This window comes from Barbus barbus (genome assembly GCF_936440315.1).
Source record: "Barbus barbus genome assembly, chromosome: 35".
NCBI lineage: Eukaryota > Metazoa > Chordata > Actinopteri > Cypriniformes > Cyprinidae > Barbus > Barbus barbus.
In genome coordinates, this window is record NC_136763.1 from 640,001 (window position 1) to 658,444 (window position 18,444).

The following is an 18,444-nucleotide window of genomic DNA, read 5'->3' on the forward strand; positions in this document are numbered from 1 at the left end:
CAGTTTTGAAAGTGTCTGAAATGACTGAACACATATACAGGTCACTGGTGTTTGGTGATGAGTAGTGACGTCATAGGGTGTTATTGTCGTGTTAGGATGAATGCTGAAGGTGTTCCCCATAGTGATCACTAGAGGACGCAGTTTGAAGCTCCCTCGGAAGGGAACTACAGTGATTGTGTTTGCAGTGAACAGATTTATTTTAAAAAATGCATTTTAAAAATATGGATATTTGAGTAAAATCAAATAGATGCAAATAGATAATAAAATATGCAATGATTTTGAAGTGCAGAAATTTGACCTGTTATGGACATTTGATATGCAATACATAAATCTTACATTTAGAGCTAAATATTGTTTATTAATGTGTAGAGAGGGACAGACAGGAGAAGTAAAGCCAGACTCCTCCTGATCCAGAGGGACCTGTGGAGATCCTCATATCCTGAACCACCGCTGAGTGTCCTGAACACACACACACACACACACACTCTCTCTCTCTCACACACACACACACACACACACAACCACACACACACACACACACACACACACACACACACTCTCTCTCACACACACACACACACTCTCTCTCACACACACATACACTCACACACACACACACACACACACTCTCTCTCTCACACACACACACACACACACATACACTCACACACATACACACACACACTCTCTCTCACACACACTCACACTCACACACACACACACACACACACACTCTCTCTCACACACACATACACTCACACACACACACACTCTCTCTCTCACACACACACACACACATACACTCACACACATACACACACACACTCTCTCTCACACACACTCACACTCACACACACACACACACACACACACACACACACACACTCTCTCTCTCACTCACACACACTCTCTCACACACACACACACACACACACACTCTCTCTTTCTCTCTCACACACACACACACACACACACACACACTCACTCACTCACTCTCACAGACACACTCACACACACACACTCACACACACACACACACACACTCACTCACTCACTCTCACAGACACACTCACACACGCTCACACACTCTCTCATCATGTTGTGGTATTGGAGCGGTGTGTTCTGTCAGGTCGTGTCTCATGTAAGATGAATGACAGACAGTCATGTGACCTGCAGATGTTTAATGGCAGCACATGCTCACAGTGAACTGCTGATGTGTTGATGAATCATAATCATAATCATGTTCCTGTCGCTGCAGCCGCTGAAGACCCCAGACACACACCAGCACTAGCTCAAGTTACTAATGCAGCACTAGACCCAGCACTGAAGTGACTCCACAGACAAACCAAACATGAACTGGAGCCTCAGAGCAGACTGATGATGACGATGATGATGAAGACATTCACACTCGTTTACATTTAAAAAAGAAATGATGATGTGAATAACAGACTTGCTGCATGTCAGTGTGTCTGCTTTCAACACAAAACATGAACATACGTCAAAGAAAGAGTTTTGAATTAGTATTTGTTTATTGCCCTTTGTTAATTTTACATACAGTTCCTTCATATTATTTACACGTGTGAAAATATTATTTTATTTTGTGATGATTTTGGTGTTTCAGTTGAATAAATGTCACTTCTCACAAAACATTGACTGCATTTAGATCAAACTAAACACTTCAAGACAGATCTGAGGGCTTCACATCAAGCTTTCTGCAGGTCTTATAAAGTTCTTATTCACTCCTCCACAAACTCAGGCCTGAAAACATCGTGTCCAATGAAGTCGATTCCTCTGACGACATTGGCACATATTTATTCTTCTTTTAATCATAAACTCACTTGATTCTGAATCTCAGTTTCTCAGAAAACAAGACGTTTTACTTGAAGCTATTTTTTTCTCCAGTAAATGTATCTTGATTTAAGAATCTTTAGTCATTTGCGCTGGAAAACAAGCCAGAAATACTGAGAACAGCACTGTTTTGCAGAGTGATCAGAAAGTTATTTCCATATTCTAAGTTGTTTTTAGTAAAATCAATTAAAAAGTGATAGAGATGTTTTGCTCTCTAGACATTTACAGACCGTTCTAATGTATTGTGTTGCTTTTAAAAAGGTTTCAACACTGCAGAAATGATTTTCTTCCTTAGTATTCTTGTCTTGTTTTCTAGTAAAAATATCTAAAACTTCTTGAATCAGGATGCATTTGCTGGACAAGTAAAATGACTCGAGATATTTAGTCTCGTTTTCTGAAGTTATTATCCAAATTTTGTTAGTTTTTGCTTAAAACAAGCAAATGGGGTAAGGAAAACTGAGCTTCATCAGACCTGCAGAAACCATCAGTGGATCATAAAGCTGAGCATCGTTTCCTGTTATAGTACTGTACTGAGATTATGAGCTGAACTAATGGTGCAAACCGAGTTAACTCCAAACTAACTAGTAGTCATTAATCGGCTGGTCTGAACTTACTGTACATGTGTCACACACAGCTGGTGAAGAGCTGATCATGTGATGTGTGTCTGGATCAGGGCTGCAGTCACATTCACTCATCAACCAAACCCAGAACTACAGGTCATGTGACTAGTTAAGCGGTTAACTCCGTTAGTCTCTAGTGAACCCGCTGCTGTACACATAAATAATAAAGTGTTCATCACGTCTTCAGTTTCTCCAGTTCAGATGATGATGGTCATCAAACGCCAGTGTCCTTCATCACCTCTTCCCATGGTTCATCTGGAGTGACAGCATCATATTCCACATCCAGACTGTGTGTGTGCGTGTGTGTGTGTCTGTGTGTGTGCGAGCGTGTGTGAGTGTGTCTGTGAGAGTGAGTGAGTGTGTGTGTGTGTGTGTGTGTGTCAGTTTCCTGGTTTGATCAGATTTATAGATGAAAAACTACAGCAGACTAAAACCGAAGGAGAGTTGGGGTCTGAGAGGAGCAGCAGGAGCAGGAGCAGGTGAGGATGATGAGGATGATGAAGATGGTGGTGTCAGTCGCTCCGGCTCAGAGGTGTGAGGAGGTGGAGAAGCACAGCTTCAGTGTGTACGGGTTCGAACCGTCTGAAAAACAACAACAAAACAAACGCTCAGCTTCAGCTCGTCTGCTCTCTGCTATAGCTTCACTCAGACCTTTACAGGATCTGCTAAATGTTCATTATTTAAGAGGGAAACACAACTGAGGGACTCATATGCAACTATTCCAAAAGCCTCAGATGTTCACTGATGCACCAGAAGGAAACACGACGCATTGAGAGTGGGGGGTGAAAACTTTTGAACTGAACGTGTTCATTTCTCTGGGAATTGTGTAAACATCGTCTGGAGCTTCTGAAGGGCAGTGCTAGATGAAAAAATATGACATTTAAACAAACAAAGAAAAAATTACATCATTAAACAATGCATTGAGGGCGGAGGGGGTGTGAAAACATTTGAACAGAATGATGATGTGTACATTTTTCATAGCTTGTCTTCTGGGAAACATCACCTGGATCGCCCGGTGCTTCTGAAGTGCAGTACGAAATTAAAAATACATGACATTTTAATAACACTAAGAAAAAATTCCCCATGATCACCATCCTGTTCAAAAATTTTCACCCCCGGCTCTCAATGCGTTGTGTTTTCTTCTGGAGCATCAGTGAATCCTTTTTCTCACATAAATCATAATTTGGTTGATCTTGCCCTATAATTATGAATGAAATAAAGGTCCCTGCTGAAGAAAAACTATAGACACCATCACAAAATGTGTAATGCTTTTACTGGTTATAATGGGACTTGTACTGGTTTTAATGGAAACTGTAATGGACCCTGTGGGTCTCTACTGGTTATTGGTCACCTTCTATTGGTGGCTTGTTAAAGCCAATAAATCCTATTGGAATAAGTCCCAAAACACACTACAGAAAACCATTTTTTAATGGTTTTAAAGGTTAAAAGTTGATGGTTTGTAATGGTACTGATGTAACAATTAAAACATATATTTGAATATACAGTAAATATTTGTCTTTCTAGTAAGATCTTTCCTCTGGTGGTTGACTCACTGGGGATCCGGATCTGATAGTGGTTGAGGACCGTCAGAACCTCCACGGCGTGAGTCTTACTGTCGAACTCCAGCAGGCCAGAGATGGTCTTTGAGCTGGCTGCAGATCCAAACACACGTCACAAACATTTCTACAGCAGCTTCACAGAATAAGACTCAGCAGAACTCAGACTCACGTTTGGCGTCAAACACTTTGTATTTGATGAATCCTGGGACGTCGTGTTCTGTGCATAACTGCAAAACAACAGATGAATATGAGTGCGATTGAACAGAATCCAGCAGAGGACCCTAGTGAGACACACCGACTCACCAACACCTGCTTATTGACCCGTCTGTACAGAGTTAACCAAACCCTGACAGAAAACCAGAAGTGAAGACAGAACAATTTTAGCACCAATTACTGAAGCTGACACACAGACGGGGTTATTATAGTTCACTAAAACCATAAAACATTTTCATTACTTGACATAAACAAAACATTCATTGAAGTAAAATTAAATAAATATGTAAACAATTGTTTCAGCTAGTTGCCATAGTAACATTTCACATTTTCATTTAGTTTAACTTGATGTACTAAAATAACAAAAAATAAAAAAAATATTTTTATTCCTAACTATTCTATAATAATAAAAAAATGAATAAAATAACAATTTTAAAAAATTTATAAAAATGTCAAAAACACAAAAAAATCACTTTAAAATTAAAATGAAAACAGAAAATATAAAAATGAAAACTAATCCAAGATATTAACAAAAACTATAATAGTATCTCAATGTTTCAGTTAACATTTATTTTAAGTAACAGATATGTTTTATATGGTTTTAATAACTTTAATAACCCTGCCTGCTTGATTTTAGCTATTTCCAAAAAAATAAAATAGAAACTACTTCAAAATATTAATAGAAACTATAATGGTCACATTTTATAATAAGTTCTCATTTTTCGTCTCATTAATTAATGCATTAACTAACATTCATTTAGCAGATGCTTTTATCCAAAGCAACTTACGAATGAAGACAATAGAAGCAAACAAAAGAGCAATAATACTCAAGCGCTGTAACGAGCCTCAGTCAGCTCAACACCGTACATCTAGCAACGTTTTATATCTGAGTCCCTGGAGCACAAAAGCAGTCATGAGTAACACAGGTATATTTGTAGCAATAGACAACAATACATTGTATGGATCAAAATTATACATTTCTCTTTTATGACAAAAATCATTAGGATATTAAGATCATGTTCCATGAAGATATTTAGTACATTTTCTACCGTAAATATATCAAAACTTAATATTTGATTAGTAATATGCATTGCTAAGAACTTCATTTGAACAACTTTAAAGGAGATTTTCAGATCAGCTCTCAGATGATGTATAAATCTCAATAAAAAAAAAATGGACCCTTATGACTGGTTTTGTGCTCCAGGGTCATAGATATACAGGTATAATAAAGTAGATTTAGAATAGAGAGTGCTATAGAGGGTCAAATGAAGATGAAAGAGTGTGTTTTGGGTGCTTTGTGAGCGTCTCACCTGCTGCAGGTCGTCCTCGCTGATGCAGGGCGGCACGTTGTAGAAGTGCAGCACACAGGAGGGCGGCTGGATGATGTTCTTGGACGCCTGACCGGCGCTGGTGAAGCGGTTGTTACGTGTCATAGCGAAGTCCTTATAGCTGCTGGAGCCGTCCTCCAGCTCAAACACCTGACTCGGGATCACAGCGTGCTGCTTCGACACACTGCACACACACACACACACACACACACATACAGAACAGAGAACATGTTACTGTCATAAACACTGACTACAGCTGATCGCCTCATGCTGTTTGAGCTCCAGTGTGAGTGTGTGTGTGTGTGTGTGAGTGAGTGTGAGTGTGTACGCGGTTTACGGTAAAAAAAAAAAAAACACATTATTTTCCACATACATTATTGTATGTACATTATTGTTGCTCCTCTATGCTCCGCCTTTTTGAAACGCACAGATTTTTACAAAGCTCATCGTTCTAAGAAGCTCTGATTGGCCAGCTATCCAGTGCATTGTGATTGGTCAAATACCTCAAGCATGTGACGGAGATGTTAGGCCCCTTACCGTATTGTGATGCCGTGTCCCGGGACGATAACACAAAAACAATAAAACCCATTATAAACGAGGCATTTATTGCATCCAGTGGTGACATAATTACTGATTATAATGACTTAAACTGTCTTGTTATGCGTCGTGTTGCATCAGGCCGCGTAAACATTACCATGTCTGCATTTGTGATCGAAACAACAAACAACAAGCACTACTCTACACTGCTCAAAACTCGTCAGTAGCAAATTCTTTAAGTAACAAAACGTACTTACAGGCTGTGAGTCAGAAGTGTCAAACTGTCCTTGCAAAGTTGGAATTGCCTCACTTTATAGAAACAGTCTTTGCTATGACCACAGCTGACAGGCTACTCCCAGGGCCAGGAAACAGTCCTCCATAAAATGTGCTGCACACACTCTAATATTTGGGTTGAACTGTTCTGGAACAGTGTTGTAAACACAACTTAACCACTGATTTCTAGTTGTGTCCTCTTTTGGAAGCCCAAACAAAGTAGTTTTGCTTTCACAACGAAACACAGTGTCTCCAGGACATGGTACCGGGGCAGCAACAATACTACAGACAGAATAATAGTTCCACCTTCTTTCATTGCGTATACATTTGGGCGGTGTTATGCAAATCTTCCCACACTGTGACGTAGACATGTGGGGCGTGTTTGAATGAGCCGTTTTAGGAGGGAGTGGTCGAGTCTTAACTTTTATAAAGAATATCTCTTTGGTTTTGAGACTTTATGGCTCGTTTCCACTGAGCGGTACGGTACGGTACGCAATTATGTCCGTTTCCATTGTCAGAAGTTGTGATTGGTACCAAAATAGCGAACTGTACCGTACCACTTTTTTGGTACCCTTTCGTTGGGGTTCCTAGCACAGCAAAGGGTACCAAAAGGGTGGAGCTAAACTCACTGCAGATGTTGATTGGTTTACTAGAATCGTCACTTGTGCGTGATACAAGAGGATAACGCTTCTAACGTGCTCTGTGCTCATGTATCCGCCTCGAGCAGCTAGTCCTTCCGACTATTGCCGCTGGCTCTGATGTCTCTGTGGTGATTAAACGAGAATCAATTCATTTTGTGTATATTTAACAGGCATTCGTGGTCTCATGAATCTATTATTGGTTCCTGGTTATATCGTTTTGACTGAGCACAAAGTTTAACTTCATATTTATTTTGTACCGTACCACTCAGTGGAAACGCAAGCCTGATCAGGGTCACCCGTACCGAATCGTACTGTACCGTACCGCTCAGTGGAAACGCAAGCCTTAATCAGGGTCACCCGTACCGAATCGTACTGTACCGTACCGCTCAGTGGAAACGTAAGCCTGATCAGGGTCACCCGTACCGAATCGTACTGTACCGTACCGCTCAGTGGAAACGCAAGCCTGATCAGGGTCACCCGTACCGAATCGTACTGTACCGTACCGCTCAGTGGAAACGCAAGCCTGATCAGGGTCACCCGTACCGAATCGTACTGTACCGTACCGCTCAGTGGAAACGTAAGCCTGATCAGGGTCACCCGTACCGAATCGTACTGTACCGTACCGCTCAGTGGAAACGCAAGCCTGATCAGGGTCACCCGTACCGAATCGTACTGTACCGTACCGCTCAGTGGAAACGCAAGCCTGATCAGGGTCACCCGTACCGAATCGTACTGTACCGTACCGCTCAGTGGAAACGCAAGCCTGATCAGGGTCACCCGTACCGAATCGTACTGTACCGTACCGCTCAGTGGAAACGCAAGCCTGATCAGGGTCACCCGTACCGAATCGTACTGTACCGTACCGCTCAGTGGAAACGCAAGCCTGATCAGGGTCACCCGTACCGAATCGTACTGTACCGTACCGCTCAGTGGAAACGCAAGCCTGATCAGGGTCACCCGTACCGAATCGTACTGTACCGTACCGCTCAGTGGAAACGCAAGCCTGATCAGGGTCACCCGTACCGAATCGTACTGTACCGTACCGCTCAGTGGAAACGCAAGCCTGATCAGGGTCACCCGTACCGAATCGTACTGTACCGTACCGCTCAGTGGAAACGCAAGCCTGATCAGGGTCACCCGTACCGAATCGTACTGTACCGTACCGCTCAGTGGAAACGCAAGCCTGATCAGGGTCACCCGTACCGAATCGTACTGTACCGTACCGCTCAGTGGAAACGCAAGCCTGATCAGGGTCACCCGTACCGAATCGTACTGTACCGTACCGCTCAGTGGAAACGCAAGCCTGATCAGGGTGACCCGTACCGAATCGTACTGTACCGTACCGCTCAGTGGAAACGCAAGCCTGATCAGGGTGACCCGTACCGAATCGTACTGTACCGTACCGCTCAGTGGAAACGCAAGCCTGATCAGGGTCACCCGTACCGAATCGTACTGTACCGTACCTCTCAGTGGAAACGCAAGCCTGATCAGGGTCACCCGTACCGAATCGTACTGTACCGTACCTCTCAGTGGAAACGCAAGCCTGCTCAGGGTCACCCGTACCGAATCGTACTGTACCGTACCGCTCAGTGGAAACGCAAGCCTGATCAGGATCACCCGTACCGAATCGTACTGTACCGTACCGCTCAGTGGAAACGCAAGCCTGATCAGGGTCACCCGTACCGAATCGTACTGTACCGTACCACTCAGTGGAAACGCAAGCCTGATCAGGGTCACCCGTACCGAATCGTACTGTACCGTACCTCTCAGTGGAAACGCAAGCCTGATCAGGGTCACCCGTACCGAATCGTACTGTACCGTACCTCTCAGTGGAAACGCAAGCCTGATCAGGGTCACCCGTACCGAATCGTACTGTACCGTACCTCTCAGTGGAAACGCAAGCCTGATCAGGGTCACCCGTACCGAATCGTACTGTACCGTACCTCTCAGTGGAAACGCAAGCCTGATCAGGGTCACCCGTACCGAATCGTACTGTACCGTACCGCTCAGTGGAAACGCAAGCCTGATCAGGATCACCCGTACCGAATCGTACTGTACCGTACCGCTCAGTGGAAACGCAAGCCTGATCAGGATCACCCGTACCGAATCGTACTGTACCGTACCGCTCAGTGGAAACGCAAGCCTGATCAGGGTCACCCGTACCGAATCGTACTGTACCGTACCGCTCAGTGGAAACTCAAGCCTGATCAGGGTCACCCGTACCGAATCGTACTGTACCGTACCGCTCAGTGGAAACGCAAGCCTGATCAGGGTGACCCGTACCGTACCGTACTGTACCGTACCGCTCAGTGGAAACGCAAGCCTGATCAGGGTCACCCGTACCGAATCGTACTGTACAGTACTGCTCAGTGGAAACGCAAGCCTGATCAGGAATCATACTGTACCGTACCGAATCATACTGTACCGTACCGCTCAGTGGAAACGCAAGCCTGATCAGGGTCACCTGTACCGAATCATACTGTACCGTACCGCTCAGTGGAAACGCAAGCGCAAGCCTGATCAGGATCACCCGTACCGAATCGTACTGTACCGTACTGCTCAGTGGAAACGCAAGCCTGATCAGGAATCATACTGTACCGTACCGAATCATACTGTACCGTACCGCTCAGTGGAAACGCAAGCCTGATCAGGGTCACCTGTACCGAATCATACTGTACCGTACCGCTCAGTGGAAACTCAAGCCTGATCAGGGTCACCTGTACCGAATCATACTGTACCGTACCGCTCAGTGGAAACGCAAGCCTGATCAGGGTGACCCGTACCGTACCGTACTGAACCGTACCGCTCAGTGGAAACGCAAGCCTGATCAGGGTCACCCGTACCGAATCGTACTGTACCGTACCGCTCAGTGGAAACGCAAGCCTGATCAGGGTCACCTGTACCGAATCATACTGTACCGTACCGCTCAGTGGAAACTCAAGCCTGATCAGGGTCACCTGTACCGAATCATACTGTACCGTACCGCTCAGTGGAAACGCAAGCCTGATCAGGGTGACCCGTACCGTACCGTACTGAACCGTACCGCTCAGTGGAAACGCAAGCCTGATCAGGGTGACCCGTACCGTACCGTACTGAACCGTACCGCTCAGTGGAAACGCAAGCCTAATCAGGATCACCCGTACCGAATCGTACTGTACCGTACCTCTCAGTGGAAACGCAAGCCTGATCAGGGTCACCCGTACCGAATCGTACTGTACCGTACCGCTCAGTGGAAACGCAAGCCTAATCAGGGTCACCCGTACCGAATCGTACTGTACCGTACCGCTCAGTGGAAACGCAAGCCTGATCAGGATCACCCGTACCGAATCGTACTGTACCGTACCGCTCAGTGGAAACGCAAGCCTGATCAGGATCACCCGTACCGAATCATACTGTACCGTACCGCTCAGTGGAAACGCAAGCCTGATCAGGGTCACCCGTACCGAATCATACTGTACCGTACCGCTCAGTGGAAACTCAAGCCTAATCAGGGTCACCTGTACCGAATCATACTGTACCGTACCGCTCAGTGGAAACGCAAGCCTGATCAGGGTGACCCGTACCGTACCGTACTGTACCGTACCGCTCAGTGGAAACGCAAGCCTGATCAGGGTCACCCGTACCGAATCGTACTGTACCGTACTGCTCAGTGGAAACGCAAGCCTGATCAGGAATCATACTGTACCGTACCGAATCATACTGTACCGTACCGCTCAGTGGAAATGCAAGCCTGATCAGGGTCACCTGTACCGAATCATACTGTACCGTACCGCTCAGTGGAAACGCAAGCGCAAGCCTGATCAGGATCACCCGTACCGAATCGTACTGTACCGTACTGCTCAGTGGAAACGCAAGCCTGATCAGGAATCATACTGTACCGTACCGAATCGTACTGTACCGTACCGCTCAGTGGAAACGCAAGCCTGATCAGGGTGACCCGTACCGAATCATACTGTACCGTACCACTCAGTGGAAACGCAAGCCTGATCAGGGTGACCCGTACCGAATCGTACTGTACCGTACCTCTCAGTGGAAACGCAAGCCTGATCAGGGTGACCCGTACCGAATCGTACTGTACCGTACCTCTCAGTGGAAACGCAAGCGCAAGCCTGATCAGGATCACCCGTACCGAATCGTACTGTACCGTACCGCTCAGTGGAAACGCAAGCCTGATCAGGGTGACCCGTACCGAATCGTACTGTACCGTACCGCTCAGTGGAAACGCAAGCCTGATCAGGGTGACCCGTACCGAATCGTACTGTACCGTACCGCTCAGTGGAAACGCAAGCCTGATCAGGGTGACCCGTACCGAATCGTACTGTACCGTACCTCTCAGTGGAAACGCAAGCCTGATCAGGGTGACCCGTACCGAATCGTACTGTACCGTACCGCTCAGTGGAAACGCAAGCCTGATCAGGGTGACCCGTACCGAATCGTACTGTACCGTACCGCTCAGTGGAAACGCAAGCCTGATCAGGGTGACCCGTACCGAATCGTACTGTACCGTACCTCTCAGTGGAAACGCAAGCCTGATCAGGATCACCCGTACCGAATCGTACTGTACCGTACCACTCAGTGGAAACGCAAGCCTGATCAGGGTGACCCGTACCGAATCGTACTGTACCGTACCTCTCAGTGGAAACGCAAGCCTGATCAGGATCACCCGTACCGAATCATACTGTACCGTACCGCTCAGTGGAAACGCAAGCCTGATCAGGGTCACCTGTACCGAATCGTACTGTACCGTACCGCTCAGTGGAAACGCAAGCCTGATCAGGATCACCCGTACCGAATCGTACTGTACCGTACCGCTCAGTGGAAACGCAAGCCTGATCAGGGTCACCCGTACCGAATAATACTGTACCGTACCGCTCAGTGGAAACGCAAGCCTGATCAGGGTCACCCGTACCGAATCATACTGTACCGTACCGCTCAGTGGAAACGCAAGCCTGATCAGGGTCACCCGTACCGAATCATACTGTACCGTACCGCTCAGTGGAAACGCAAGCCTGATCAGGGTCACCCGTACCGAATAATACTGTACCGTACCGCTCAGTGGAAACGAGGCAGTAGTGTTTGCAACAGCTTGTAACACTCCAAAAAGAAAGGAAAACTTGAAATGGCATCATATGACCACTTTAATTGGAATGCAGGATAAAAAAAAAAGATTTTTGAACATTTTTAAAAACCGAGTTATCTGATTTTGCAAATGAACTCTTCATATATTTATGCAGGTGTGTATTTAAATAATTTAATTCCAAGTCCGTTTAATCACCATTCTGTATTAGTGTGCTGCTTTCATTGATGCAGAGATCGAAGATCGCACACAGAAACATCCAGAAACCTGCTTTCAACGCTGACTTTATTAATAAAATAGCGATACTGAATCCTGAATTTCTCAGCAAGGGGGTAAATTCACTGATTTTGAGGTAAAACTCACAGCTTCATTGTTTTTAGAGAGAGACACACAGACTCAGGTAACTTAATTCACACATGCAACTTTAATCTCTCTCTCTCTCAAAAGAGCCATATTTGAGGAAAAAAGTTGAGTAGTTTGGATATAGATGTTGTCATTTAACATTTCTATCCTAAAAAGGTTAACTAATAGTAAACCCTGCCTACTTTGATTTGATTGGCCAATTTTTTTAAATTGAGATGTATACATCATCTGAAGCTGAATAAATAATCTTTCCATTGATTTATGAGCAATATTTGGACAATATTTGGCAACTATTTGAAAATCTGGAATCTGAGGGTGCCTGGATTTCTGCAGGGCTTCATCAGATGATGGAAAGATAACGATTCATTAAATCAAATGCAACATAAAAACAAATAACTGAAACAGTGATATACTGTGGCTGAGGTTTAATCGAGCAGAGGTCTGTTGCGCTGCATGTTTCAGAGTGAAGCGCAGCGCTGTGTTAGTTCACACGCGAGCAGCTCATGATCTGCTGTCTTCACAGTAAACTTCATCTCTGCATGTGCTGTGAGCTTTACAGACAACTAGAAAAGCAGTGTGTGCTAGATTCACTTTATTCACAGTATTGTGGACAGAAGTTTACAGTATTCCGCCAAAATAAAAGCATGAATTTAAAATGTTAAAAGCTTGAGTGTGCGAGTGTGTGTGTGTGTGTGTGTGCGTGCATGTGAGTGTGTGTGTGTGTGTGTGTGTGTGTGTGTGTGTGTGTGTGCTCACCAGACGTTGAGGCGTTTGCTGAACACCTTGATGCTGTTGAGGTGTGTGATTGCTCTGTCGACCGCGTACTCATCACCCATCTCTACTAGAGCGGTGCCCGGGACGCTCTTCATGAACTTCACCTACACACACACACACACACACAGCTAAATACTATAACCATAACACTAACATAAACCATTCTGCATCTATGCTCTATTTACTTTATTTTTGTAATGTTTTTACAAATAAGGACGTCAGTAAAGAGGTTTTGTCAGATTAAACTCACTTCTGGGAACAAATTTGTTCCAATATACAGTCAAACTAAAAATTATTCAGACAGCAGATGGGTGCAGGACACTAGAGTTCATTTCTGTAAGTGAGGAGAGCAAAATAAAGTAAACTGTGTCATATTATACCCAAAACTTCTTCATACAGTGGACTACCAGTAACATTTGGGTCCAAAAATGATTCAGACACTTTGAGCTGATCATGTTTTGCTGAAGTGTTTTTCTTTAATTGCTAATGTGATGTTTTTCCTCCACAGACTGAACTAAATGAAGCATTGCTTGGTGATTGGTCGAGCTAAATTGGTTTTATCTAATTGTGTCTTAAATGTAACATCTGACAGCTATTCAACCCAATTCATTACATACCTTTCTATCAAAGTTATCTGACATCATCAAGATCAGTTTGTTCTGATGCAGTTTAACTCTGAGCTCTTCTCATATTTTAGTACCATTTTCTAAATTATAGTGAATAAACTGAGAAGTGTTGAGAAATGTGTCATTGTACAAACACATCAGAGTTTTCATTGTTAACTAAAAGTCAAACCATTTTTTTTGTATATTAATTGAAATAAAATATAAACTTGAAATGATTTTATTTCAGCTAGTTGCCAAGGAAACATTTCTCATTTCTATTTAGTTTAACGTACTAAAATAACTAAACAATGCATATATTACTTGATGATGACTAAAACAAAAAACAACACCTAAAACAACTCAAATAAAATTGAATAAAAACTCTTTATTATTGAATAAAAGTTACTAAAATGAAAAAATCACATCCAGAGTAAAACCAAATCAAAACATTACTAAACTCAACTGCTATCTGAAGAACGCTTTACCTTCTCAATGTTTCCGTAGAGACAGAAGAGGTTGAAGATGCGGGTGCAGTTCATCTTGGCGGGATGCAGGCCGCTCACCATGGCAACGGAGCTGGAGGCGTGGCTCATGTATGAGGAGGTCTGGGGCAGCGGATACGCCACCACCTCCGGGACATCATGAGAGCCGCGCTTGAAGCGATTATTACCGGGCAGCGGCAGCAGGGGGCAGTGAGAGCCTGCACACACACACACACACACACACTTAATCTCAAACGTTCTGTTAGAACACACTGCTTTGGCTGTTGTTTTATATCCGAGCCCGTTTAGAGGGTTAGAGCTTGACTGGCTCGTGTGTCGTGGTGCTTGAATGAGTGACTGACCGTATCCGTTATCGCTGTACGAGGACGGATGTTCTCCCAGGATGGCCTGCCGCTGTCGGCCTTTACCACGCTCTAAAACACATTCAACACACACACACCGACTGTAAATACACCCACATTTACACCAGTAAAACATTCACTGTGAGAACACAACAGACGCACATGATCCTGAAGACAATGAAGATCTGTTTAATATCATTAACATCCCTCACTTCACACGACTCAATGCGTGTCTGGATGATTTACTGGGGAGGTGTTTTAATTCTCATTCTCAATCACAATACGATTTGTTTCAATATTTTAATATATAATTTAATTTATATATAATGCATATAATAACACACACACACACACACACATATATATATATATACTGTATATAAAACCCAGCTAAAGTTGTTTTCTGGTGATTTACTGTTTTCTACTTAAAATCATCCTTCATAAGGTAAAGAACATTCTGTGGAAATGTAACCTTGATATCTTTAATATTGACTGAGTAAGACCATGTCAAAGATTTAAATCATAGTGAAATTAATGGTTAAAATTAAACTTTGATGCTTGTTATCTCATGATTAGATTTTGAGACTTTAACCTGGATTTCACAGAGAGGGGCACACACACACACACACACACACACACACACATACATGCAATATACAGTACATAAAGTATATATAGAGATTTTCTTTCTTTGAATCCACAAAAAATTAAAAATACAACACTGAGAAAAACTGGTGAAATACTGATAAATTTACTCAGACATTTATAGTAAATTACAACGAAATGGCAAGGAGGAAAGTGAATTGAATTTTTCTTTTAAACGTTTTACATTTTCTACATTTAAAAAAAAACTTTTGAAGAAAACTCAAATAATATTTTTTGTTTGTAAAATGTACTCCGATAATCTTTGTTGTATTTACAATTTTGTTGTATTTTTTTGACAGTGAGCCAGATTACTAAATACTAACCAAAAAAAAGGTAATAAAATTTAGATCATTAAATATAATTTAATTTTTTTTTCTGTGTGAGAAATTCTTGTCAGGAGAATTTGAGGTTAAATCTGCTTCACTGGCATGAAAATAATGTCAAAACACAAAACATCTTGAAGAAAATTAACCCTTTTACTGTACTGTAAAATTTAGTTCTGCATTTCTGTAGCTCAAACAGTAAAGCACTGAGATCACAACACCAAGCTAATGGGTTCAATTCCCAGAAAATACATGAACCGATTCAATGCAATGCAAATCCGTTTGGATAAAAGCATCTGCCAAATGCATAAAAGTAAATGCAATTTATTTTTCTGATTTTGGATGAACATGTTCTATCTGAAACTAAAAGCAGTCGACTAGAGACCATTTGCAATATTACATTCACTTTCACATGTCACTGAACCAAACGAAACACAAGAGCTGCTGAGCGCCTCGTAAAGGTGAAAGAGGGAAATAAAAGTCATTAAATGTCACAGAAACACTCCTGTACATACTGAGAGACAGACAGGCAGAGAGAGAGACAGGTAGAACTAAAAGGCTTTGTAAATTAGGCTGGATTCAAACATAATCCTCTTTAGAAGAATCAGAAAAACACACAATCAAACATTCAGAAGAAAAAACACTCCCAGGTGCTTTTTATAGCCAAAGAAGCTTAAACAGACAGAGTTAGAGAATCACTGGAAAACACACGTCAGAGATCACACACACAACAGCACAATACGTGTGTGTGTGTGTGTGGACAGAATCAGGCAGACGTGAGTCTGTCTCCGTTGGCCTGCAGGAGGAACTCATGCACAGTCGTGCTAATTGCTACAAAATGAGCAGTTAGCGGCAGGAAGCGTTTGGCACTGCTGGGCTCCGTCTTCAGATGGGCTCAAAGTGACCTTCAGCCATCAGCTGAGCCTCCTCACATACTGACAGCAGAAATATAACGCACGGATGAGGACATAAACACGGAAGAGCAGCACATTCAGCCAAACAGATGGAGATCAGACTGCATGACTACAAAACTCTTCAAGCACTCACTCAGTTTTTATGTGGTTTGCAATTTTTGTAAATAAAAATATGGGACATTTTAGCAAAAAAAAAAAAAATCCACCTTTATAAATATAAAATATATTTATTCAAAAATAAAGAATACACTGCAAAAAATGATTTCCTTCCTTAGTATTTTTGTTTTGTTTTCTAAAATAAATGTATCAGGATGCATTAATAAGTAAAATGACTTAAGATATTTTGTCTTGTTTTCTGAAAATATTATCCAAATTTTATTTTAGCTTAAAACAAGCAAAAATATCTGCCAATGAGGAAAGAAAATCTTAATTCAAAGGCTAAACATGATTATCTTTCTTACCCCATTGGCAGATATTTTTGCTTGTTTTAAGCAAAAACTAACAAAATTTGGATACTTTTTCAGAAAACAAGACATAATATTTTAAGTCATTTTACTTCCATCTTAATTCCAGAATTTGTAGATATTCATACTAGAAAACAAGACAAAAATACTAAGGAACAAAATAATTTTTTGCAGTGTATAATTGCAAAACAACATCCAGAATGAACAGACTGCAAAGTTAGCATTAATTAGTAAAAGAAATGATGTACTAATTTGAAACATTCTGAAAAAAGGGTCCAAATAAAGTCATGCTACAATTAAAAAAATATATATTATAGTTCTGGTAAATAGATTTTCAAAATGTGTTTGTTTTTAGCCAATTTATTTATAATAGTATATTTTCACATTAAATTCAATATTCTGTCAGCAGTGACATTGCTGTATAATTTTAGTAATTAAAAATAATTTTCATGTCAGACAGTAAAATGTGAAACATATCTGTTGTTTATCGCAACAAAAAACAAAGTGTCTTTAATTATTTAAGGCAATACACTACTGGTGAATATGGTTCAAATGTATACTAACAGATACCACCATACTTCAGCTGATTAATCACAGTACAGCTAGACAACTGCTTTGTATTACAAGGTTTTTAAATGTTATGTTTGAATATGCATACTATTAATTAATTATATATGCACTAAATTCCATAGATTTCCAGAACATAAATCTAAACAATATATGTGGTAACACTTTATTTTAGGGTCTCTTAACTAGTTGCTTATTAGCATGCATATCCCTAGAATATTAGCCATTTATTAATAGTAATTAAGCACATATTAATGCCTTATTCTACATCCCTAATCCTACCCAATAGGCTACCTAAACTTAACAACTAGCTTACTAACTATTAAGCAGCAAATTAGGAATTTATTGAGGGAAAAGTTGTAATTAGTAGTGAGTAAGTATTCCCTATTCTAAAGTGTTAGCATATATGTAGTACAGCAATAAACACTTGAATGTGCCTTTTGGGTGTTTTCTTGCCACTTAATAATACATATCTTTAAATAATAGTATCTTTAACTAAGATATATTAAACAGTTTTTCTCCACTTCAGCAGCACTTACATACACCAAACTTTACAGTTTTATTCTTATCTATATTCTGAATGTTTTTACAGAAGGGATTTTGGATTTCTCTTTTTATTACTCAATAAATCAGAAAATACTGTCAACAGACAGAAAAAAACACATTTTCACCGTCTTTTAGGAAACAAATGTTATATTGTGTGAAGGATATCTGAACAAACCCCTCAGTAAAAACCTTCAGAATATAGAGAGGAATAAAACTGTAAAGTTTGGTGCATGTAAGTGCTGCTGAAGTGGAGAAAAAACTTTTAAAGGTATGTATCACAACTGAAATCTAAATATGCAAATA

General features: G+C 41.8%; 1 protein-coding gene across 1 annotated transcript in view; it reads right to left on the minus strand.

Annotated features, from left to right (window-relative positions):
• Positions 1-1,507: 1,507 nt before the first annotated feature.
• Positions 1,508-18,444, minus strand: part of LOC306855247 (heterogeneous nuclear ribonucleoprotein L-like) — a 45,697-nt gene continuing 28,760 nt past the window's right edge. Inside the window, exons 7-13 of the mRNA XM_079393792.1 lie at positions 14,683-14,754; positions 14,324-14,538; positions 13,216-13,337; positions 5,551-5,752; positions 4,197-4,254; positions 4,022-4,120; positions 1,508-3,050 (exon numbers count right to left, since the gene is read on the minus strand). Of these exons, the coding sequence (XP_079249918.1) occupies positions 2,995-3,050; positions 4,022-4,120; positions 4,197-4,254; positions 5,551-5,752; positions 13,216-13,337; positions 14,324-14,538; positions 14,683-14,754 (824 nt within the window). The 3' untranslated portion in view covers positions 1,508-2,994. The remainder of the gene's footprint in view (positions 3,051-4,021; positions 4,121-4,196; positions 4,255-5,550; positions 5,753-13,215; positions 13,338-14,323; positions 14,539-14,682; positions 14,755-18,444) is intronic.